Source organism: Miniopterus schreibersii (assembly GCF_964146895.1).
Source record: "Miniopterus schreibersii genome assembly, chromosome: 1".
In the NCBI taxonomy this organism is placed as follows: domain Eukaryota; kingdom Metazoa; phylum Chordata; class Mammalia; order Chiroptera; family Miniopteridae; genus Miniopterus; species Miniopterus schreibersii.
The window spans coordinates 23,123,487-23,150,012 of NC_138101.1; the positions used below are offsets into that span (position 1 = coordinate 23,123,487).

The 26,526-nt window shown below is 43.4% G+C and overlaps 1 protein-coding gene across 6 annotated transcripts in view; it reads left to right on the forward strand.

Annotated features, from left to right (window-relative positions):
• Positions 1–7,160: 7,160 nt before the first annotated feature.
• Positions 7,161–26,526, forward strand: part of LIMCH1 (LIM and calponin homology domains 1) — a 299,516-nt gene continuing 280,150 nt past the window's right edge. For 4 of the 6 annotated variants that reach the window (XM_081146866.1, XM_081146874.1, XM_081146867.1 and 1 more), the window contains exon 1: positions 7,164–7,372. In XM_081146866.1, coding sequence (XP_081002992.1) covers positions 7,277–7,372 — 96 coding nt within the window. In that variant the 5' untranslated portion in view covers positions 7,164–7,276. Of the gene's footprint in view, positions 7,373–26,526 lie in introns of all 6 variants that reach the window. The other 2 variants (XM_081146873.1, XM_081146868.1) reach the window with 1 other exon arrangement.

Consider the following 26,526-nt stretch of genomic DNA (forward strand, 5'->3'; position numbering starts at 1 on the left):
ACAAATAGGAGTCCTAGAAGAAAGAAAGTGGAAGGGAGGAAACTCTGAAAGGAATGAGAATTTTTAGAGTTGAAGAATGACATGACTCTTCAGATTGTAGGGAGCTACTCAGTACCCAGAAAATCAATAGTTTAGAAGTGTTATCTCAGTATAATTTTTGCATGCATTTCTCTTAGGAAATCTCTTTAAAATTTTGTAAAACAAATGTGATTAAAAATAAATATGTTAGAAGTGAATTTGAGCTGCACAATAGATTGGCTCAAACTATTTGCTCTAGATTACATTTGGCCATTGCCATTCATTTATTCATCCATCCCACACTTACTTGGTGATAAGCCATGGCAGTGCCAGTCTCTAAGAAAAGGACTGATTTCTACTATACATCCAACCACAGTACAGTATTTTAGAGATATAAAGAAACAACTATCTCAGTATTTTTCATTGTCATTAAATAATGTATTTAAAAAATAAATATAATACTTTATCCGGAGTCATTATGCTTTCTGAATCCAGTGATTTATATATTTTATTAATTCTAAACAATTCTAGCTATTATCCTTTGAAATATTGCTTCTCCTCATTTTCTCCATTCTTTTCTTTCATAATTCCTAGGAATTGGTTTTGTGGGACATTCATATTCTCTTAATATTTTTTCCCTATTACTTTATTTTATATTATTTCCAAAGATCTATCTTCCAGTTCACAAGTTCTCTCTTCACATGTGTCTAACCTGTGCTGTAAACCATCCATTAAGTTTTAAATTTATGACGACACTTTTCAAGTTGTTCTTTGCATACTCTTTCATATCTATGTTCTTTATTGTATTTTGTTATTTTCTTCTGTTCTTATTCACTATCTGATGATGTCTTTAATCTTTTAAAAAATTATTTTATAACCCTTATCTGATAGCTCTGTTAAATGAATTTCTGGGGAGCCTAATATGGTTCTTTGTTGTGTCTCTTGGACTTTTTTAGTTTGTGTGGTTTTTGCATGCATTTTGTACCTTTGAATTGTGAGGTACAATTGATTTTCTGGATCCTGAGTAATTTATCTTCAGCACGGTTTGTTTGCGGGAGTCCTGTGAGGCTTGGATAGAGGGATGTCTTCCAAAGGGATTTGGCATTTGCTTCTCCTAGGTGCCCTAGAGGTCTTAGGCCAAACTTTAAGTTAATTTCTTAGCCTACGGGGGCCCTGAGTCATGTGTATGTTGTCTATAAAGAAAATCGGGATTTTATTTACACATTCTCAAGGGAAGTTCACCTATACCTTCTGTCCCCCGACCTGTAGCTGAGGTCAAGGCAAGGAAGCTTCCTTCTTGTCCTTATTATCTTCTGTAGTGGTGGTGGGATAGTTTTTGATTCATTCTTTCTCTGTGGGAGTAGCTTGTGTGTGTGTGTGTGTATGTGTGTGGTGTGTGGTGTGGTGTGTGTGTGTGTGTGGTGTGTATGTGTGTGTGTATGTGTGTGGTGTGGTGTGTGTGTGTGGGTGGTGTGGTGTGTATGTGTGTGGTGTGGGGTGTGTGTGTGTGTGTGTGTGGTGTGGTGTGTGTGTGTATGTGTGTGGTGTGGTGTGTGTATGTGTGTATGTGTGTGGTGTGGTGTGGGTGTGTGTGGGTGTGTGTGTGTGAGATGTGTGGCTGCTCAGTTTCAATTCTCCACATGTCACAGGCTCAGGGCCATGACTTCTGGTACTAAAACCCTAGCTCTAAGTTTCTGAGTCTAACAGCCACTGTCCATTACGTCTCTCCACAGCATAGTCAAGGGTCAATTCACAAGCTTACCGCTCTAGTTTTGTTTCCTCTCCATTTTGCCTCCTGAGGAATTTCAGTTAATTTCTTTTGAACTCAGCTATGCAAGTGAAAAATAGTTTTCATATGTTGGGTGGCATTTATAGTTTTGTAGCAGGAAAGTTATTCAGTCTGTCACACTCTGAGAAATTAAAATTGCTATTCACATTATTTTTAAATGGCTTTAAAAATCAAAGTAATGCTGAATTCAAAGAAATTTTCAAAACCCCTCTTAAACATTCTTATACCTACTTTGTTATGTTAAGAGTCACAATGTTATGGGAACAAAGAAGAGGTGACTAATTTTGACTTGGTTGCTAAGGAAGTCACCAGAAAGTGACATTTCAGTCAGACTTTGGAGGATGAGAGATTTAGTACATTTATCTACCACCAACCATAAGTCTTCAAAGTATTACACACAATAAAATTTAAAGTTAGTCTTTGTCCAATTGATTTACCTCATTTTATATATTAATAGAAATAGATATTTTAATGCACAATGTCATCAAAGTTATTTATAATGACTGATTTCTAAGTGTCAGACACTTAGAAAAAACAGGCACTTTATCAATAAAATTGAGATGCAGAGAGGTTAAATAACATTTTCACTCATAAAACATAATGAGTGACAGGGCCGGATTCAAACTTAAGTATGGCAACCATGAAATGAGCTCATCAGGGAGCTTAACCAACCAAAGGCCCCAAAGTCCATTGCCATGTTTTCACTGAGTTGCACTTTCCTGGCACTCCCAGCCAGTTACTAAATATAGCAGGGATACTAAGGCAGGGCCCTTCTTGTCAGACCCAGGACTCCTCTGGTGGCCTATGCTCATGAACTTCCCAGTGGCCTTATTGAAACTTCCTTGGACTGAAGGGCAGCCTCCAAATGCTTCTACCTGACCTTTCTTCCCTCTCTTCACTACAGGTCAGACTTGCACCGTATTCTGACTGCTTTCCTAGCGTATTCTGGTTCCATCTGCATTTTCTCTTACAGTCATTTCCTAATGGAATCCCTGCATCTTTAAAATTCCATCTTTCTCAGAAGACCCAGACTATCACACTAAGTTTGCCTGGCCTCAAAACCCATGCTTTTACAAAAAAATAACTAAAAATGGATTAAATATCTAAATGTAAGAGTGACCAACTATAGAACTGTTAGAAGAAAACACAGGCATAAATCTTCATGACATTGGATTAGGCAATACTGTCTTAGATATGACACCGAAAGCATAAGCAACAAAGGAAAAAAATGTATACATTAGACTTCATCAAAATTAAAAACTTTTGTGCTTCAGCCCTGGCCAAGTAGTTCAGTTGGTTGGAGCGCTGTCCCAATATGCCAAGGTTGAGGGTTCAATCTCCGGTCAGGGCACATACAAGAATCAACCAATGAATGCATAAATAAGTGGAATAACAAATCTCTCTCTCTCAATCAATAAAATATTTTTAAAAGAAAAACTTTTGTGCTTTAAAGGACAGCATCAAGAAAGTGAAGAGTCAACACACAGAATGGGAGAAAATACTTGCAAATCATATATATCTGATAAGGGACTCCTATCTAGAGTACAAAAAGAAGTTTTATAATTCAATAAGAAGAAGAGAAATGACTCAATTAAAAATGGACAAAGGATCTGAATAGACATTTCTCCCAAGATGTACAAATAACCAATATGCACATGAAAAAATGCTCAATATCATTAGTCATCAGGGAAATACAAACTGAAATCACAATGAGATGCCACTAGGGTAGCTTTAGTCAAAAAGTCAGACAATAACAAGTGTTAGCAAGGATGTGAAGGAATTGGAACACTTACATACTGCCGTGGGAATGTAAAATCGTGTAGCCACTTTGAAAAACTTTCTGGTAGTTTATCAAACAGTTAAACACAGAATTATCATATGACCCAGCAATTTTATTTCTTGGCATACTCCCAAGAGAAATGAAAACATACGTCCACACAAAAACATGTACATGAGTGTTTATGGCAATGCTATTCACAATAACCAAAAAGTTGAAACAACCCGTGTCTATCAACCGGTGAATGAATATACAAAATGTGGTATATCCATACAATGGCATATTATTTGTCCATATAAAGGAATGAAGTACTGATATATGCTGCAACATGGGTGGAAACATTATGATACGTGAGAATCCACACACAAAGGCCTAATATTGTCTGATTCCACCTATATGAAATGCTCAGAATAGGCAAATTTATGGAGATAGAAAGTAGATTAGTGGTTGCCAGGGCTCAGGGGAATGGGAGGTTTGGGGGATGACTACTAGAAGGTATGGGATTTCTTTTTGGAGAGATGAAAATAGTCCAAATTAAATGTGTTGGCGGTGCATAATTCTGGAAATATACTAAAAACACTGAATTGTACACTTTAAATGAGTAGATTGCATGGTATGTGAATAATATCTCAATAAATCTATTACAAAAAAATCCATGCTCTTTGAATACACTGTATCTCCCAGTTGGCATTTATCATAGAGTACCTTGTTTTACAGTTAATTTTTCCAGTCAAAATGTTGCTCCCTAAATAGTGATCATCTTTGAATTGTGGGATTTCTTCTGGATGTTTTCTTCATTGTATCTTTCAGATTTTCTCCAATGGACATATATTACATTTGTATTTGAAAACTACATTGTATAGAAATGAAAATATCATTTCGCAAACAAAATTATTACCTCCTAAAGGGAAAAGTCTGTGTCCCTTTCTGTATTCTTCTGATGGTAGTACATTCTCTTACACATAGTAGGTGCTTAACAATGATATGTAAAATATATTGATAATGGCATTAGGGTTGAATTCTCTTATGGTTGTAAGTTTTTGGGTCTTTGGTAACCTACATGAATTTGTTATTGGTAATAGAGTTCAGAAAAAACAGAGGTTACTTTGTGATTATAAACCTTAAAAGACATAAGTATTTTCACTGAAAGAAAAAAAAAAATGTTTTGGTTTGAATGCCAACTTCAATAGCGCATATTTTAAAGATATTGTGGATTTAATTTTAATACTCATTTTCAAATGGATTCAGACATGTCATTTAGGTCACCTCGCTTCCCCTCCTTGTATTTGCTCCACACAATGGAGCCTGACCTGTGATAGTGTGGCATCTTGTGCTAGTATGCTGGAGTCGTTTTGTGAATTACTTTGCCATGTTTATCCTTGAAGGTGCGGTCATCTTCTGACTATATTTTATTAGCCCTTTTCTTCCACTTGCCTTCCTTAGCCTTCTTTCTAACTTCTCCCCCGTCCCATCTTTTTTGGAAGGCAGGGCAGAAGGGATGTTCATCTGGCCTATACTGGACACTATTTGCCAGGCCCACCTCTCATTCTTTCCAATTCAGAAATACTGTTTCCTCTTCACAATGATGCTGAAATGTTGCCATTTCAACCTCATCTGAGATGAAGAAACTGAGGCACAAACTGTAAGTGGCAGAGTCGGGACTGGGGCTGGCAAGGCAGCTTGATGTGAGGTTAAGAGCAGATCTGGCGCCAGGTTGTCTGGGCTTGAATCTGGACGTCACTGCTCACCAGCTGCATGACACCCCTCTCCGTCCCCCGGTTTCCTCACGGGGATGATAACAGCCTACCTTACAGGGTTGGAATACGGAATGAGTTAGTCAGTTATTTGTAATACACTTAGAACAGTGCCTGGCACTAGGCAAGTGCCATATAAGTGTTTTAAAAGTAAATAAATTGAAGGCTGTCTGACTCCAAAGCTGGTAATGGTGGAATTTCAGGTCTGCTTTTTGTTCCATTCCCCCTATTAAAGCAGCAGAATTGGGCAAAGGCTAAACTTGGATTCTGAATGGGGAACAGAGACTTAGCTGCTGAGGCACCCATGGACTTGCTGTCCCACCCATCTTGCCAGCAGCCGTTCTAAAATGTGCATCCACTGGCTCTAAGTTAGCGCAGAGTACGGAGCTATTATATACCCAGCACTGAGCTCACGGGTGGAGGCCCATGCAACAGATCCTCACTGTGGTCGGGCATTAACGCCCACCCCGCCGCCTTCCAGGGAACCTGGCCTGCCTCTCCCATGCTGTTATTCCCACCTGTTCTTTCCTCTCCAAGCTCCAGTCTTTGGGGTCTTTGATCCCCACCAAGCTCGTTCCTACCCGAAGTCCTTTGCACCCATCTGGCAATGTTTCCCTAGATTGTAGTCTGGTTAACATCTCTCCCATTTATTTCACCTCATCATATCATCTTGTCAGAAAAACTTCCCTGGTCATCAGTTGGGCTCTCATGCAAAAGAGAAGGCAGCTGAGAAGAATTTATTAAGAGACCATTAGGAGAAGTGGGCAGGTGGGGAAACCAGAATGGGAGGGGGAAGCCTTTACCATCGCCAGGCCCGGGGACGTGGGGTGTGACAAGAGGAGACAGGAAACCTTCAGAGGCCCCAAACAGAGCTGTATGCAGCCTTCAGCTGAATGGCACCGAGAATCCCCTGACTTTTGCAGTAAGGGGGGCATAAATGCCCCACTTCCCTCCCCTCCACCCCCTGCTCTCTCTCCTTCCTGCCTTCCTCCCATTGAAGGAACCGGGACACACTGGTGAGTCTCCCAGGTGGAGGTCATGAGGTTAGCCAACCCTCTCTCTTCCCAGGTCCCCCTCTGTCTTACTATGTATCACTCTCCACAGTGACCTTTTCTTTTACACGTTGTCTGCCCCCCACCCCCAATTCCCTCTATGATGTAATTATTTTGAAGGCTGGGACTTCCAGTTGTGTCCTTTCTTTTTTCATCTCTGGGTCCTCAGCAACTACACCAGGACACAAATACATATGGGAGGAATGAATGAACAGGCTGGGACGCAGGTAGCCCGCCTGGGCAGAAAAAGGCTGATCAGGGTCGTCTTTCTCACAAAAGGTCAGGTGACCGAACGCTCCCGGGGCCGGGGCAGAGGGCTGCCCTCTGGTCCCCACTTCTGCAGAAGGAGCCACAGCAGGTGCGGCGCGCCCACTCCCCGCGCCCTCCCGCCCGGCTCCGGCAGCGCGGGCTCCCTGGGGAGCCGTGCGCCCCGCTCCCGCGTCTCCCAGGTGCGGCCCGTCCAGCTCCTCGCCCCTCGGGGCCCAGTGCCTCTCCCGGTCCCGCTGTGGGCAGGGAGGGAGACACCCGGCGCTCCCTCTCGGTTATTTTTAGGCGGTAGCTGACACCCCCTCCCCCCCAGCACCCCCGGCGGGGGCGGAGCGGCCGGGGAAGGTGGGGAGCGGAGGGGCCTCCAGGCGCCTCCGCGCTCGCTCCCGACTCGCGGCGCGGCCGAGCCGGGCGGCGCAGGGAGCAGCTGCCGCGGTGTCCTCCAGCCGCGAGGCCGCTCCCCGCGGGGACCTGCGCGGGGCGGGGCGGGCAGGGGAGGGGAGAGCGCGCGGGGAGCGCGCCGGCGGGAAGGGGCGGGGAGCGCGCTCCTGCGGCGGCTACGGAGGCTGCCGACCTCGTCCCGGCGGCCCGGCGCTCGAGCGGACGCGGGGCTTCGCAAATGGCTTGTCCCGCTCTCGGTCTGGAAGCTCTTCAGCCCCTGCAGCCCGAGCCGCCCCCCGAGCCTGCTTTCTCCGAGGCGCAGAAGTGGATCGAGGTAGGTGCCCGCGGCTGGTGGGTGGCCTCGCAGGGGCTCCGGGAGCCACGGACCCCCACTCGCAGGGACGGCAGGTCCAGCCTGCCCCCTCCACCCCCCCGCCCCGCGCGCTTTCTTTTGCCAGCTGCTTCGGGTCGCCCGCCGGGGCCTCGGGCGAGCTGCGGTTCCCCTGGCGCTTTGGCACCGGAGTCTCGGGCGAGGGGGAGCTCGAATGGGGGACACTGCAGTCTAGCTGTGCGCGCGGGGGGCAGGAAGCGGTTCCTGCGCCTCCATCCTCCTGCCCGCCAGCCGCGCAAATCTCGGCTCCTGCCGCTTCCAGGCGCCGCCAGTGGAAGCGCAATGAGAGCAGAAGCGCCGCAAAGGCGCAGAAAGCGCGAGCCCCCGAGTCCTCGCGGGAGCCGCGTTTCGGGGGTCCTTCCCCGGCCCGACCTTCCGCCTTTTTGCCCCCCTCCCTGCCTTTCCGGCAGTGTCTGCACGGAAGCGCATACGCCGGAGCCTCTGGCTGGGTTGCTGGCACCGGGTCAGGTGTGAGCCTGGCACAGGGCAGTGGGCCGGGGAACCTGCAGGACCCGCCGGCGAGCGCGCCATCCGCATAGACGGTGCCCAGCCCTTGGCAGCCCGCACCCAGCCCCGAGGGGGCGGGCTCCCAGGCGCCGGTGCCCGGCCCCGTGGGCATATTTCGCGTCTTCAGTGACTCGGTGGCAGGCCAGGGAAATCACTGAAGCTCTCGGCTCGGTCCAGGAAGCGCTCGCTGGTTGATGCTGACTCTCGATGTCTGTCTGTCGGTGCAGCTCGGTGGCCCTGCGCTCCCGGGACGGCGTGTCCGGTGGGGAGGGGGTAAAGGGGACCCCCAGGGATCCGTGCAATGAGCCTGTTTCTCTGGTCAGCCTTTCTCGAGGCTTAGCAGAAAGCGAATTTGACCCTCTTTTCCTCAGGGAGAGGCAACCTTCCTTGGCTGGTAGTTCAAAGGAAGAAATGTACCGCTAAGTCATGACCCAGCCACGGTGAAGCCTGTTAGTGCTCAGACTGTTACTTAGCGACACCCCCCTGTGGCACCGCAGATCTCAAGATGCTGCTGGGGTAACAGAGCTGCCATGGTACAGATTTAAACCTGCTGACCTGCCTGCGGATACCACGCTCACTTAATGCTGCTCGAGTGCTCCACCTAAGGCCTGTGCCTTCCAGGGTTAACCTGCTTCGTGCAAGCAAGAGTGTTAGGCGGAGTTTAGAAACATCTATTTAAAAATAGGGTTAAATAAGCAGAAGAATAAATCCCGGGCTGTATTGCTAAAAGCCCCAATCACGTCCCTCATAATTTGATAGCTCATGACCAGATGAGAAAAAGACTTTGGCTTTTTATTTTTGATATGTGGCTGGAACGGCTTGGGGTGTGACAGGTGCTCTGTGTGTGCTGCATACTTGGGCTCACAGAACACACAGGAGACATTTGTAGTCCCTGGCTTAGTTAAGAGTTGAACTGTATTTTTCATGTTCTTGAACTTCATTCTCAGGAGATATTTAGGATGTGGATGGTGGTGAGGGGAGGGTTTCAGAGCAGAGCAATCTTGCAATTCTTGAAGGCAGGTGGTTTATTCCCAGTTTTCTTAATTGTGAGTGACTGACCCAATCTGCTTTAAAAAATGTGTAGTGGTCTAAGTTACATACAGGAAGGTGCACAAATCTTAAGTGCACACGTCTGCAAGTTCTGACATGTCTATATTACTCTAGCCCCCACCTAGATCAAGATCTAAAACATCTCCTTCAGCCCAGAAGATCACAGTCTATTTTTAAGTGGTGGTATATTTCAAGCTAAATATTATATTATGCAGTATAGAATATCAGCTTTTGTCTTGGTTCTATGGTTAAAAAAAAGAGAAGGGCTTCCTTAATAAAGTAGAGTCCCCTCAGGCCATAGATACAGTTTGGCATTTTTCTTGATACTTTACGATTGGAGAATGTGAAGACCGCATGGGGCATGTGTGGCTTTAGGAAAGGGGCCGGGGCACTCTGCTCTGCGTGTGCATTATTGAAGCGGCCTATCTCCTTTCCATTGAGGAGTTCGGTTTCAGGGAAAGGAATAGCTTCCCCTCCCAGGGTGTATAAAAAGGTATTTGCTCATGGGAGAGATAGAGACCCCCCCTCCCCGAGGTTCCTCTTGAAATGTAAATGCTGTGTCTGCAAACCAGGGGAACCCAGGAGCAGTAACAGATGGTTCTGCGGGCAGTTGCCGGGTGAACAAAGATTCCTGGGCTAATATAGCAATAATGTCGTACTTAGTGGGAGCTGCATTCCCGGGGGGATCGTTATCTCGAGACAATTGCATCTCCTTTAGGGGCCCCATTGTCTTCGGCAACATCCTCATTGGCAGGGCTTTGTTTTTCACTTCTGTTCAGTCGGTGATTAAATTTCCCACAGGCTTTTTTTCTCTTTTTCTTTTGAGTACTCAAGAATTTCACCATTTCAGAAAAATGTTCCCTTGGGTGCAGCAGGTTAATAAACAAACCTTGCCACTTGTCTCTCCTCCCCAGTCCTTAGTCTTCCTCGAGTAAAGGAACAAGGTCTGGGAGACAGCTTGTTAGTGAGGAATTTCTGGGCCTGCAGCCTTGGCTATTTGAGGACTGTGTTACTGGGCAGGAAATGGTGGCCTGGGAACCTTGCTTGCACCTCACTGCCGCCCCCCCCCCCCCAGCTTCTGCCTTAGCCGGCAAAGGTGAAAGCCCTAATGGAGGTCACAGACCATGTGGGAACAGTTCAGTAATACTTCCACTGCCTTTTTAGAGCTGTAGGAGCAGGCTGCGTGTCTTAATGTGGGTTTGGGGAGACTCAAAGCAAACGGCAAACTTCAAGCATTAACTCTGACTACCAGCAGGCAGGGGCCTGACTTCCTTCCACGTTCCTTTTCTAGAAGACCTTCCTGAGCACAGGGGCAGTGAGTACAGCACAGTGGTTAGGAGGTCAGACTTTGGGACTGGGCAGCCTGGGCTTGAATGCTGGGTCTATTGCCTTCTAGCTGTGTGACCTTGGGTAGGCTGTGTTTCCTCTCCTTTTAGTTCTAAATATTTTCCCGGAAAACTAGCTCTAGTTGTTAACAACAGAAATAACAAAGAGATAGTGTTGAAAGCACCTGTTAAAACAGGAGTACTAATAATAGCTTACCTACCTCATAGGAGTGACATGAGGAATAAATAAATTAATACTATATTTAAAATTCTTGAATAGTACCTAATACTCAGGGAGTCCTGTATAAGTAATGATTAGTATTATTATTATCAGTAATGTTACTACTGCTCTTAGTCTTCCTACGACCATTTTTATTACTAGTACTACTAGCATCACCACTACTTGCATTGCTATGACTATTACTGCTATTGTTAATAATCAGAACTGATTTTGAAAGAAAAATTTCAGAACCCTAAGTTTCTAGTGTAAAAAACATAATTCAATTACCTACTGATTTCATTCTATTATCTTTACCGTGTTAACTCTGGATACGTGGACTAGAAGTTAATAGATGCTACATGTTACTCTAATGTGCATTAAAAGAAAATTAGGGATCAAAAGAAAACATGTGATATCTACTGATAAAATGGTCCTGGTAGTCCATTAAGGCTTAGAAAATGGAGCCTCCATAGTATGTTGAATATTTAAGTTTAATGCATAACCTTTGTTAACAAACTTCAAGCAGAATGCTCTCTGCCTCTTCTCTTGCAGATGATTCAGTATTAAATCATTAGCCACGGAGTGGCTGTCTGAATATTCATCTCAAATGTAGCAGTGTTTTGTTCACTGAAATCTCAACTCCTGCAGGGAAAAGAATAATTCTCCCATTTATTTTCCTTTTTCCTTCCTCCCTGCCTTTCATTCTTCCCTTTTTTCTTTTTCTTTTTCCCTGATGGTTTTTACTGAGTTACAGGGGTTTGTGAGCAGGTAGATGATTCTAATTTTCATGCCCCCCCCCAATATTCATTTCTAATCTGTAGTTCTCTGCTACGCCAAACACTTGGAAACAGATGTCCCTTCGACTTGGTCTCAGTTGTGATTGGGAACAGGTTGCCAAGTCTTTAGGGAGGGGTTGGAAATTTCAGCCCAACTCAGTCTTAGTTCTCAACTTGAGACGTTTCTGGACTCCTTTAACTTTAATCACAGCATTCTTGTGGGGCTTGGTGATGGATGTAATCTTATTTGTGACCTAATCCATATTTCACATGAGTGGGAACGAGTTGCAGGTCATCATCGCGGGTCAATTTCCCTGCCCACATAGAATTGTTTTCTTATTCAACTGGGACCTGATTTTGAAGATTAAAAACACCAACGGTACCTTAGCTCTCCAAGACGAAAAAACGTTGTATGTTTGGCAGTAGGGAGAATTTATGAGATGCCTTTGGGAGAATCTAGTATTTAGTGGCCAGCAACATATGACATTTGCGATGTAATGATGAGTGAACATATGCCATAAGTTATGCAGTCATTCCAATTCTCCATCTCTGTAGGAACTTGATGACTCACATTTTATACAGTAGAAATGTAGCTTGGCATATGGTTCTCCAGGTCTGCATGGAGAGCCGAGGGAGAGGAAGAAAAACTATTTTTCTGGCTTGATCAAGAAAGGAGTAGGGGTCTGAATAGATATGCAAAGTAGAGCAGGCAGCGTCTCTCTCACAATGACATTTAAATAGTCTGGCTTGTTTGTATACAAGAGCTGCTGTGACACAATGCTGTCACGTGGTGGGAGAACAGTGAGGTCCCACAGATTTGGGGAAAGGGGAAGTGGAAGGGGAGGTGGAGCTGGCACTTTCTGCTCCACCATCTCCCTGGAAACAGAGTTTGCATCAAGTGAGGTCCAAATGGCCAGACTGAGCTCTGGCCACCGGGAAGGGGTAGGGTGGGACATGTGTTCCCAGCAACTGTATCTCTCAGCCCCCTGCTCTTTGCTGACGGATGACAATGGAGCAATGATGCAGACATCTGGCTCTGACTCCATGGGTGGCAGTCAGTGTGGGGTGGGACCAGGCAGCTCCTGGAAACTGGCCTGGCAGCTACTCTTTTTGCTTTGGACCATTCTGAAACTTAAAAGTGTCATAGTTAGGGGTAACACGATAATGATAATGATGGTAATGAAGTGAATGATCATGGATAAAAGCTAATATGTATTTTTTAAAATTCAATTTATTGAGGTGACATTGGTTAGTAAGATTATATAGGTTTCAAGTGAAAAAGCTGATATACATCTATATCTATGAATACCTATATATCTATATCTATGAATATGTATGACATATATCTACGAATACATAGACTTTTTAGTCAGGCACTGGGCTAAAAAGTCTATGTGTTCATTAATCCTATATAAACAAGTACCAGTATTTATCCCTATCTACAGATGAGAAAATTGAGGTTCTGAGCAGTTGTCTTGCTCAAAGTCACACATAAGTGGCAGAGCTAGGACTTTAATTCACAGCCTCCTTTCTTAATTTCTACAAATATATGTATCCAGATATTCAAAATTTATAGTTGAGGAAATTGGGCCTTTTAGGAGTTAGGAGACTGTCCAGTCTAGGGTCATCTAGTCAGTAAGTACTTGTTAGAGTTGGGATTTGAACCCAGGCAGGCTTTGCAGTCCTGTTATATGATCCCTGAGATTGCTTCCCACCTTAAGGACTAAGCTGAGCTTTCAGATCCTGTCACTGTGCAGAGGCCTGCCCCCCCCCCCCGCCCCAATATGTGGAGGCAGGATGTGGATTTCCCATAGTTTATCTCTTTCAGCTGCAGGACAGAGGGGCTCTCCTCACTTGGACAGACCACCTCAGTGTTGCATTGGGTGGGGAGCAGGAAACCAAGGAGGTGGTGCCACCCAGGCCCTCAGGGAAGTGGAATCAAGCCGCCCAGCTTTGGGTGCTGCCTTCCAACCTCACATTGCTCAGACAGAACTGGGCATTGGGTTGTCTGTAGCTCAGGGTTGCTAGAATCTGGTGTCTGTCTCCCGTTGTTATTGCCACAGCCCTCAATCACTCCACTGAAGTTTTATTAGGGCAAATGTCCAGTAGGTAAGTAATTTGTTTTTAATTTTTATTTAAGTTTGCAGATTCATTAGCGTATTATTTCTTTAGAGGACATATATTCCAGAATATCTTATGTTTATGGTATTAGGGACCATGGCTCTCTTGTATATAGAGTCTTATCTCCAAAGCCTGTTTCTCCTGGGCATGAATAAATGCGGAGTCCATGTGTGCTTTCCTAATGGAGGAGGTGCAATATTCTATATTTTACATTCCCCAGAGTGTCTGAGTAAAGACCTAGTACCTGTGTGGTCCCTTTTGTTCTGCAAACATGGGAGTGAAGGGATATCTCTTCTTGGTGCTGATGAGTTTAAGCGTTGTTGGCACATCTGTCGGAGGCCTTTACCACAGCTCTGTCACCTTTACCTGAGAGTTCTCCCATCTGGACAAGATCTCACCTGGGAACAGCTCTGTTGTTGAGTTCAGCCAAGAGGCAGGTTCTTTCAGGAGAGGAGATTGGCAGCCTCTCCCGCAGGTCTCCAGGTCCCATCCTGGAGAACCGAAGGGGCTGAACAAAGCAGCTCTGTGACTTCTGGGAATCTTGGCTTGTCGTCGGCATCCCTGTCACCTACATTCCAGCCTAACCCTAATCATTTTGGCCTTCACTCTCATGATTGAGGACTGACTCACTTAACACTGGTTGATTTTTGGCTAAACTACTCTCATTGGAACTAGATTTTCTTTTTAAGCCCAGTTCACTGTTCTGTGACTTAGAAAACTGTACAATACAATTTTATAATATTTCCCCTCATTTGTTCCTCAGGATGTGTTGTTTCTCTCTCTGTGTGTATGTGTGTGTGTGTGTGTTCACATTTAAAGCAAAAGAAAGGTATCAGATATAATCTTTTTTGGGCGGGAGTTTAGGGTGGGAAAAAGGATGACTTCAGTGTGACTACATGAGAGGAAAAGATAACAGTGTTGTTTTTAAGTGATTTGGAAATAGAAAAATAGCCTAAACTAGAAGGATACTAAATAAAGTGGGGGGGGGGGAAGTAGCTCTTTAAAAATAAAAAGAACAACAGAATGACAAAAGGACTTCTGCCTGGACACAAGGAGATGTTGCATCTCTCTCTGCAAGGAAGAATGATGTCCTGGAGTTCATTTCTGCGGTGGTAAAACTCCATGTTTCTCGTATTGAAAACGCTTCCAGAGAGATGTCCTCGTGCAGCCAGTGCTGATGGGATGGCCATCAGATCTCAGGGAATTATCTTTGGCATAAGGGGGAAAATTGAGGTGACATTGTCATATAACATGTACCTGAAGAATATCTTGGCAGACGCCTTTTCCACTAAACTTACACTGTCAGCAAAACTGTATCCTTCTGTCTTTCCTGGGACCTTACGAGTTAAATATCGGTTAGGTTGGGAAAGCTCCATGTGTCCAGGGCTCTGCATTCTGCCTGGGATATTTCTCTGGTGCAGCCGCTGTGCAATGCAGCTGGCCTCCTGGTCAACCTTAACAGTTAGGCCTCTACCCCACCCATCTGTCCCTAAATAGCCCATTAGGAGGCCATGTAAGAATAGACCTGCACTTTTTTTTTTTTTTTTTTTTTTAGATAAAGGTCAAGGGCAGAAGGGCTTGTGGCTTTTTTATTTCCATTATTAAAAAAATTCTCAGCTTCATATTTTACCAAGTGGGTGCACCAAGTGAGGAATTAAAGTTACATTTATTGTGATGAGTACACAGTTCTCTTTTCCTCCCCAAGAGATATTAAAAAAAAAAGATATTCGAGCAAGTATTTTATTTTAATGGAGGCTAGGATAGCCTTAATCAAGTGGTTTAAAATATGAAAATTATTATGTGGAATGCTTGGCTATCACTCATTTGTTAGCTCAGGTCTGTGTAAACACTAAAAATAAGCATTAGTGGTGCAAATAAGCATCAATATGTGAAAGTGTTTTAAACAAATTTAAAAATTCATTTCCTGAAAAGTGTTTACTCTGCTCCAGCAGTGTGCCAGGCATGGTCCTAAGAACCAGGGTTAGATGGTGAACAAAATAAACATAGTGCCTGCCCACCTGAAACGCACAATGTAGTAGGGGGCAGGCAGAGAGCTTAAATGATAAATGCATAGTTACAAATTGGGATTAAGTGCTGTGAAGACAAAAATGGGGGGCGGGGGTTAAGAGAAAATATTTTAGGCAGGCAGGGACTCAGAGTGAAAATAATATTTAAGCTAGGACCCTTGAAGGGTGCTGAGCAGGGGAATAAGTTTGATGTTCGTTTATTGAGGTAAGGGCTTTCGTGTGCTTGCAATACATACTTTTATTGTGATTATGTTTTGAAAAAAAGTAGAAACACTCTTGAAATTCTCCAGGTGTGTTGAAGGTGTATGTGTGGGAGGGCAGGGGGCAGGGAAGGGAGCTGAGTCAGAAGATTCTAGAATATTCTTGCAGGTCACTCAGAATAGGGTTTGTATGATGATCCACCGCACCTCTTAGGACCAAGGGCCAGATAAATAACAAACTCTTCTAGGAGAAATGGCAGAGAGGATTTGGGATTCATATTTGAGCCTGGAATATCTGGGGTTGGAATTCTTATACAAAATAAGGGCTGTAGTGGCTGTACTCCATTCGGAGGTAAGAAGGGGCTGTGTGAAACCTGCCTGCTTTTTCAGTGAGGCAGTAGAGCAGTTTCACGTGAGACTTTGGGTGGGACCCAAAGATGTCCTTTGATTGGGGAATTTGCCCCCAAATTCCTCTAAAAGGAGGGGCTTTATAAATTAATAAAGTCACATGCCATTTGGAAGCCCCATAAGTTATAACTTCTGGAGATCTGTGATTTAGGTTTCTTTCAACACTCAGATCTATCATTTCTAGACTCCACCGCCTCATGGTGCAACGTGGCTGCTGAAGATTCATTGTTGTATCACCTTTTCAGGAAGCGGGATGGAGGAATGGAACATGAAGAGTGCATCCTTCCCTTATAAGATGCCTTCTAGAAAATTCTAACAACACTTCAGCTTCCGTTTTTTTGCTCAGAAATTCAGTAACATGGCCACTCCTGAATGCAGGGGAGGCCGCAATGTCCCCAGGTCATAGTCTGGGTTCTGTTCCTCAGGAGTCAGGGTGTCAAGGTAGGGACACCCTGGAGTGCCCCTTCTCTACTTCTCCAGGGACAGATTTTTTCAAGACAGAGTCTAAATACGCCTCTGAGGTGGGTTCCCTGCTTCCCAGGTAGGCCCATTAATCCTTCCTGCTATGTGCACACCTGCCATTTCATATTAACCTCAGAAAAGTTGTCATATTTCAGTGTGATGAATGTATGGTTGTGTAGAATCTACCTGTTTTGATGAACCCCAGAGCTCCTGTGGCGAAGGACTGGGTCTTAGGCATCATCCCACCTCTCCTTGGTTTATCCCCTCTGCTGCCTGTTAGGGCCCCATACCACATCACCCACTGCCCGAGAGATGCCTCAGCGAGCCTGTGCCCAGCTATAATTGCCCGATTGGCACTTGGACTCTGCTGTGGCAGAGAAAATAGACTGTTGCTGCCCTCACAGGAAGCAAAGCAGTTTTGTTTTTTTTAAAGACTGATTAAAAAAGCAGTTTATCCTGTAGTTGCCTGGAGACAGTCAGTGATTGGACACTTGGAAAGTGATTCTACTGTTGGCTCTTAGTTAGGTGGTATCAGTTGAAGGAATTATTTAGGAGGCCAACCCTCCTCTCAGGTTGGCTTGGTGTAGGGATCACTGCACTTGGAGTTCCTGTTTGCAGGGCTGATTGGAGAGCAAACACCTCTGTGTTTTAAATAAACATGCCCCAGCATTTGCCCTGGGACTCTCACCTTCTCTTTCTCTCCTCAGAGCAGTCAGCCAGCCTCCGCTTTCTCACCTGCTGTAGGAGTTCAGTAATTCCATTTCTTAATATGAGCGAAAGGTCAGAGTACTTCTAATTACAGGATATCCAAAAAGAAAAAACACTGAAGAGTTTTTATTATAGTGGCTTCCTACGTGAGTTCTTATTAGGTCTTTTTAAAAGGACAGTACCCCACCAAAACTAATGACTAGTAGCTGGTATTGATAAATGATCATGGCTATGACCATTAACTGTCATGGCCCAATGGAAACACTGAGAAACAGCATCCTCTCTGCCTTTCTCATGGAAAATTAAAAAAGGAGCTTGTGGAGCTGAATGTTGTCATCAACCAACAGATGTGGTTGCCGCCTGTTTCCTCAGGAACTTTGCAAGATGTCACAAAGGAGAGGTGGTGACAAGTGGAAGCCTGACTCATCATATTGCAAGAGTTGACAGAATGTGATAATGTAAAGCAATAAAGTGGCTAGTGCAGTGCCAAATAAAAATAATATTAGTTAACATACACTTTTAGAGTACTTTTCATGTGTCTTTGCTGATCTAGGTGCTTGTTTGAGTTAATGACATGATTATATATATATATATAATGTATATGTATATACACACACACATATATAATGAGATGACATGTATGTATATCATGCCATGATATATCTATATATCTATATCTATATATCTGTATTTATCTATCACCTGGTACAGTGCCTGGCACATAAGGTGCTTTTAAGATAAGCACCATTTTATGCCCATTTTACAGATGAGAAAACTGGAACACAGAAATGTCCACTGATTTGCCTGAAGTTACATAGCCAATAAGTGGCAGGGCTGGGATTTGAACCCAGGCAGTTTCGTTCCAGTGTTTGAACTTGGGCTGGTGACTGCTATGCTCTAGAAAGAAAAAGCAAAACTCCTAAAAATATCATGATCCCAACCTAACTGTCTAACCAAGCAGATGCACTACCCCCCTTTGTCTCCCTCCTCTTTCCCTTAACAGCTGTTTATTGAGCATCTTTTTTGTGCATGGTACTGTTGGTTGCTAGGAATCAGTTCACCTCTAGGGCTCCTGAACACATGCTCTGAAACTAGAGCCCTTTCAATGTTTTTAGAAAGATGAATTTTGGCAGCGTGGTTAGGACTGTGATGAAAAACCCTTATAGGAGGATGACCATTGCCAATGTGTGGGACTATTTTTACTCCCTTTCTCTTCACCAGGCTCTTTCCCCTTGCTTGAGACCTGGCTCCCCCTCTCTGTTCCAATAGTCCTGACACCGAGATTAAGAACGGAAATTATTAGTCACAGGAAGAAGGAAAGCATGTAGTTAGTGTGTCTCCCTGCCAGGCGTTGTGATAGGTGCTCTGTATTTGCCATCTATTTCGTCCTTGTGTAACAGACATCTGCTGCCCACTGCTCCAGGTTAAGGTTTTCTTCTTTGCCTGTTCCAGTAAGTTCCACTCATGTTAAGACTGGCAGTCAGGCTGGTCAGGATTCCCATCTGATGTGGCTCCCAGGACCTCAAACGGTGCCCCTCACGCTGGTTCTTCTCTTGCCTTTCCCATGGGGTACCTCCTGGCTGCAGCTCCCCTCTCCCCTGGCATGGGCCCCTGGTATTCTGAGCAGATACAGTTGGCTGTGCTCTAATTTATTTTTTCTGTGGTGCTAATTACCACCTGTGCAATTAGAAAATAGGGGATGATGCTGTGTAAGGCACAAGTTGCAATGGTTCTGGTGGGATTTTTCTTAGCACCTCACTTCATAAAGTATATAAAGTCTAATTACCATGTTGTACACCTCAAACTAATATACTATTGTTATGTGAACTATAATTGAAAAAATATATTTTGCATCACCAAATAGCAGTAGTTGAAAGCAAAGTAGGCTGGTACAAGTGAACCAGGGAGGCAACCATTCCTTGTTCTTGCTCTGAGCTCCATTTGGCTTTGTGCTTACTGCCAGGTTTAATTATCCCAGATCTTCCTGTGTTTTTTCTTTTCTCTGTAATGTGGCAGCCTCAGGCTTTCCCTGCATGGTTTTCATCCTGCCCCCTTTCCGCTGTCCCACCTTTGTGGTGAAAGTCCCATATTTATTCTGTAATAGAAAAGAGAAAATATATTTTTATCTGTGCTGGCAATTTTCAGTTTTCTTATTGTTTTTGTTAGTGTTCTGGTTACAACCTTCTTGAGCATTCTGTCTCTGCTCTGTATTTTCCATAAGCCCTGTTATTTTTTAGTGTGTGATTTTGCAAAATATGAGGTTTTTGGTTATTTGTTTTATTTCGGGACATTATTCATTCCTTTTCAGGAATGTGCATGTTGTTTTATAGTAAATATAGGTGGATGTTCCTGTTTTCTGCAGTCTTACTATGTCTCACTCACTTGCTAATACACACAGATGCATCGTGATGCATAAAACAACAAGCTTGAAGATCCCTGACCCTTGGAGTCTGGGTTATTGGATCATAAGGGAACCTTTGTAGTAACTTCACATTTCCTATCTCCTGTCAGAAGACCTTGGACAACATCTTCAGAAGAAGCTCCTCCTGCCTTAGGAGAGGTGGTGCAATGTTGTAGTTTTTTCCCTGGGGCATTTTTTTGGGGGATTTTGTGCCTTGGTACTACTTAAAGCGGCAGTCTTCTCCCAAAACAAACTACAGTTATTTGTTGTGGGCGAGGGAACTGATACCTGATGGTACGTGGTTTGCCCGAGGATCAGTGATTTCTAGCCTGTTGCTACGCGTGGCCTTCTTGTACCAGGCTGTCTCAGTTTGGGACTTCATTCATTCATTCATCGTGTACTTACTGAGCACATGCTAGGAACTCCGTGGAACATGAGGCTAATGTGGCTCCCAGCCTGTTGGGGTTACATTCCACCAAAAAGCACAGGCCCTGGACACAGAATCCTGTGTCACGCCTGCTCAGAAAGGGAGGAGCAGCTCGTGTGGACAATGGAGGGGCCGCAGGCAGGCCTCTCTGAGAAAGCGCTGTTGCAACTGAGACCCAAAGGATGAGCAGGAACTGGCCAAACAAAAAGGGGCAGGAAATCATCCAGGCGGAGGCTACTGGCTGTGTAAAGGCTCTAAAGAAAGAGTCAGAGGAGCCCAGGAAGGGGGGGGCTTTGGGAGTCAGGGAGAGGGAGGCTGAGTGGGGGGTGGGAGGGCTGCTCAGTCCTGATGCAGAAAGTAGGGTCCCCGTGCTGCCTGGCCCGAGTCCGGGGCCATGGCTGGCTCCCTCTCGGAGGACAGTGATAAGATTTTCTCTAAACTCCCTTAAATTACCGAAGAACGTGACAAAAATTTATGGGGGCTTATAGCTTGGCTGGCGCTGTTCTAAACATTCAACTTAACCATCCTGTGAGCTAGGTACAAACTCGTATTATTCCCATTTGCAGAGAGAGAAGTAAATGGCCAAAGTCGCATAGTCATTAGATGGAGGCAGCCTGGCTCCTTGGCGCTGTAACCACCATGCTGTGGGCGTGGTGCAGGCTCTTCAGGGGCGTCCTTGAAGGGTATTGGTGAGGAGGAGCACTAGCGAAGAGCTGGGGGATGGGTTGGCGCTAACCTAAGGATGCTGGAAATCAATGTTGGTTTTTGACATGTTTTCAGTGTTTATAAAGAAACCCCCCAAATGAATCTCTTAACCCAATGTACTGCTTGATAGTTGCTCCCACCTGGAAAGGAGAGATCTTCTCCAAAGGAGGCTCCAGGTGTCTCTTCAACCCCACATTCTAATGCATGTGGGGACTTGGGTTCCCAGGGGGCCTGATGGACCCTTGGGTTGTTCTGACAAGATAAGCCACTGATTTCTAGCTTCCATTGATTTGTAAATTGTATGTGTTAAAATTTTTATTTATTTATTTGGTTTTAGGTGACACTGTGTTTAATAATTTTTTTATTCAACAATATGTTTTGTTTTAGTAATTGATGATTTAAACCAATAGAAATCCAACTCAAACTGGCTTTAGAAAAAAAAAAGATGGCTTATTGGCTCAGTGATGGTCTGAAGGTAAATCCCCCTTCAGACAAGGCTGACTCAGCAGCTTAGTGATTTCAGTTAAGGACCTGGATTTTCTCAGCCTTTCAACATGTGCTGTGATTATGTGACTTTTTGCCATCTTTATGTTGTGTATCCACACCTGCCCTACCCCACCCCACAAAGTCCAGGCTTTTCCCCTTGATGGCCGCCTGGGCAGGAGCAATTTTGGTCTTTATATTCTCTTTACATTCTTTGGGTGGAGAAAGGGGACTCGTCTCTCATTCGTGATCCATGGGAGAATAGAGAAGTTGATTAGCTTAAGCCAGTTAGGGTCCGCCGTAGTCCATCCCTAACAAAGGTACTTGCTGCTATCCACCAGAGAATCGGATAATTCCCTAAAGGCAAATCTGGGGGAAGTGGATGCTGAGGAGGCCACCAACATATGTTACCAATTTTTAATTAAAATGAGATAATATAAGAACTATAGAGAGAAGCGAGGAAGTAATTAAAATAGAAACTCAGAACAGTGGGTAGTTCTTGGAGTTGATCATGGAATTATAATCTGATATTGGTCAAAAAGGCATTAATAGATTGTTTTATTTTTGTTATTATAAGACTAGAAAAGAGTCAGTTTTAGAGATATTGAATGTCAAGCATCCAACCCTGTACCTAATTGGTTCTACTGGTTTTGGTGGTTCTATTGATTTCTAGGTATGAAAATGTGATTGAATCAATCAGATTGACTTTGAAGTGTTAATTTTAAAATAGTGTAACTTACACAACTCAGTAGCAAAAAAAAAAAATCAATCTGATTAAAGAATGGGCAGAGGAACTGAATAGACACTTTTCCAAAGAAGACAGAGATAGCCAACAGATACATGAAAAGGTGCACAGCACCACTGATCATCATGGAAATGCGAATCCAAAGCACAGTGAGACAATGACCTCACACTGTTAGAATGACCGTCATGAAAAAGACAAGAGACACGTGCTGGTGAGGGTGTGGAGAAAAGGGAACCCTTGTGCATTGTTGGTGGGAATGTAAATTGGTGCAGCCACTGTGAAAAACAGTATGGAAGTTCCTCAAAAAATTAAAATAGAGCTACCATATGATCCAGCAGTCTCACTTCTGGGTATTTATCCAAAGAAAGGAAGACAGGACTCAAAAAAATACCTGCACTCCCATGTTCATTGCAGCTATTCCCAATAGCCAAGGCGTGGAAACAGGCTAAGTGTCTGTCAGCGGATGAGTTGATAAAGAAGATGTGATATGTATGTATATACACACACACACACATACACACAAACACATGTATGTATAATGGAATAATATTCAACCATGAGAAGGAAGGAAATTCTGCCATTTGCAACAACATGGACTCTGGGCATTATGCCAAATGAAATAAGCCAGACAAAGGAAGACAAATACTTCATGGTATCACTTATATGCTAAATCTAAAAAAAAAAGTCAAACTTATAGAAAAAGAGTAGAAAAGTGGCTGCCTGTTGCTGGGGTGGGGGGAAATAGGGAGAAGTTGGTAAGAGGATATAAACTTTCAGCCCTCTGCTTCACAATAAAAGAAAAAAAAATAAAAGAAGAGAGGTGATGGATGGATGTGTTAATGAACTAGGTGGAAGGAACCCTTTCACAGTGTATGCATATATCTAATTATCACAGTGTATACCTTAAATATCTTACATTTTGTCAGTTATACTCAAAAAAGCTGGAAAAATTATAAAAAGGTCCATCTGGGTATTTCAACTCTCCTTTCTTCCCAATATATGGACCTTTTTACTGAATTATAAAATAGCAGCTCTTAAAAAATGTTAGAAATGAAAGTGTCCGGTACCAGCATCTGATTCGTTTTCCCCACTGAATTTCATTTTCCTCAGGTAAGGATGCATTTTCGGAGCTTGAAGCCTAGAAATAGGAAACCGAGCAGTTGGTGTTGGCTGGGCACTGGGGCCGGGGAATGCTGGGCCCCGCGCCTGCAGGCGCCCAGGCATGCGGCCCGTCTAAAAGGGGACGCGGCGGCTGTCGCCCGCTGATCCTCTGGTTGAGTGACCCAGATTGGCACAGCGCAGCTGGGTCCTGGGCAGAGCCTGTCTGGGAAAGAGGAAGGTAAAAATAAAATTGGTTGAGTAGCTTAGACGGAGTCAGGATACTTAAAAACTCCCTGATTGGTTACTTTTTTTTTTTTTAAGGGGATGGTGGTGGTTAGAATGATGGTTTCTTAGATTTGGTTAAATAGTTTCCTGTAGCAGAGCAAAACAAAGCTCTGGGATGCTTTTTCTATATGTAGAAATTATATTGTTTGAGTTTTTAGGATATTTTGCCCTTGATATGAGTTTCTTAGTTCTCTCATTATTCATAGGTTAAGTCTTTAATAAACATTTTCCCAAAGGCATCTCTTTTATGGATTTAATCTCTGAAATAAGACAGTTTCTTTCTCTCTTCAACCATTAATAGAATGAAATGAGCTTGTCATTATAGTTCTTTTGTAAAGTATACTTTGTTATCTCAAAACAAAACAAAACTAACAGTGTCTAAGTATGATGTCAATTTATCCAACAAGAATACTTTTTCAATCCTGCCATTTTGGAGGATTTTAACATTTATATTTTAAGCGTGTGGATTTGCCAATTTTGAAACTTTGGTCTGTATTAATGGGAGCTTTGAGATTTTATTTTTGGTACTTACCAAGAGTCAGTCAGTCTTCCTTCCTTCCTTTCTTTTTTTTTATTTTTTTATTGGCACAAATGCAGATTCTATGTCACATTTTCCTCACTGATAGCTTTGAACTATGTGAGATTCCCCCCCCCCCCCCCCGAATGCTTTGTGGCTTGTAATGTAAGCATCTTTCTGTGATCTGTAGACCGAAAATCAAATCCCCAAGTGGCCTTTGTCTTGCAATAGCAGTTAAAAAGAATAGTAAATATTTATATTTTAAATATATGCAATATGAGTATGACCTATTTGTAAAATAATCTTAAAATAGCTAGAGGAGACATATTTCTGAAAAACAAACATTTTTTTCTTCGGCAATGTTTATATCATCACGCTAGTTCTGATAAGAATTCTAAGAATTTTCTTACATTTTTATTTATTAAGTTACTCATTTACAAAAATCTAAGAGACTGCTAATGACTGTGGGTTTCTTTTGAGGGTGATGGACATATTTTAGAATTAGGTAGTGGCGATGATACTAGTGATGCTACTAAAAATCTGAATTATATATTTTAGAAGGATGAATTGTGGTATGTGAATTCTGTCTTAACAACAACAAAAATCTGTTAACAGCTCTTAATGTTCTGAGAACGGTGAGAATGTTACACTGTTCTTAGTCCTGAAGACATCTAAACAAACACATGAAATTAAAACTTTTGGTATATATTAGTCAGGTCTTAGTACAATAGTTCAGTATAACAAACCACTCCCAAGAATGCAGTGGCAGATAACAGTAGTATTTTTTCCCCCTTGCTCATGGATTCAAGGGTTAACTAGAGTGGTTCTGCTTCAAGCTCTGGATTAGATGCAGTTGGCTCAAGGCTGTGGGTTGGGTTCAGGTCTACTTCATGTTCTCCTTGGATTAGAAGCTACCTGGAGATGTTGCCTTCATGGCAAATGAATGACAGGTGCACCAGAGCCCAGCCAAATCATGCAACAGATTTCAAATCTCCACTTGCCTCACATCTATCACATTCCACTGCCAAAGCAAGTAATGTGGCCAAGTCCAAAGTCAGTGGGACAAGGAAAGACATTCTGCTTATAGTTTTCGAACAATACCCCAGTCTGTCACAAAGTGTTAGGAAACAAGTCTGTGCAGAGTTCCTGGGAGCCACAAAGGAAGACATGAACATTTCTCCTTGGGTAGGGATCAGCATCTTTGAGGAGGTGGACATTGGGTTGAGTCTTGAAAAGTGAGCAAGTATTGTCAGTTGAATGAGGAAGGTAAGTGTGAGGAGAGGTGTGAGCACGGGCTGGAGAAGGCCTTCTGTATGTTGAGAGCAGTTTGCGCAGAGGCATGGAAATTTGTAGGAACAGGGTCCATTTAGGAAGCAGCCTGGCTGGAGCATAGCATTTGGAGAGGGCTGCTGGGAGAAAAGACTCTGGGCCACATCAATGAAGACCTTGTGCCTTAGGGTTTGGTGCCATACCTGAAAGGGCTGGGATCCAGAGTCAGACAGTTTGATTCAAACTTGACTCTGCCATTTAGTAACTCTGTGACCATGGGGAACTTACTTAGCCTCTCTGAGCCTTAGTTAAGTATCTATAAAATGGTAAGGGTATTTTCACTATCTCATGAATTGTGTTTAGGATTAAAAAGTTAATACCCATCACTTAGTATAGCCCACCCTCAAGCAGAGGAGAATTAGGCTTCATTTTTCAAAGGGAGGTTCATCAAAGAGTTTGTGAATATAATTTAAAACCACCATAAGTGGCTACAGAATCAACATGTGCTTTTAGCTATAACTGCTCTTATACCATGTTTATATATATAAGGGATTCAATAGTAGATATTCTGATATACAATCATTTGCCTTAATCCAGTCTATTTGTATAAATGGTATATTTAAGATGTTCTCTCTAATGTAGTTTCCAAAAGGGATCTACTTTTTTAACTTATAAGATTGTAAACAAAAATAAACAATATAGGATTAAAGAGCCTCCAAAACCTCACTGGATACAGATAATCCCTGGTAATATGTACCATTTATATCTAAACCCATCTTGCTCAAAATTTTGCTCAATTCTGGAGCCTTTTGTTCAAGCAAAATCTTACAGAGATTTGGGATTTTTCTCAAATTTTATTTTTTAAACTAGGCATTCAGTAATAATTACTGCCTCCCTGCTAGTGGAGAGTCCCAGCCCTGCAGTTCTCAGCTCTGGCCGCACACTAGAATCACTGGGAGCTTTTGATTTAAAATGATCTGGATCAGGGCCTGGGCATTGTTATTGCATAAAAGTTTCCCCCAAGTGGTTCCAGTGTGAGGCCAGGGTGGAGAGCCCAGCAGATGACAAAACAAGTGAGTAAGTTGCACACAGCAATATTAGCAGATGTAAAATTCAAAACTTATTTTAATGATTATTTCCTGTGGGTGTGTGCGAAGGGATGTGCATCCAGGGAATATAGTTATATTTTCTGCCAAAAACATCATTCCTAGTTTAAATGATAGAATAAATGATCAGTATTTCGTGGTGGAGTCTGAAGACCAGTATGAAATTCCAGATACCTGAGCAAATTTGACAACAGTTTCTTTAGGAGAATCTTCCTATTTTCTGCATAGAAACACAGATATCCCAGGTATAAGTT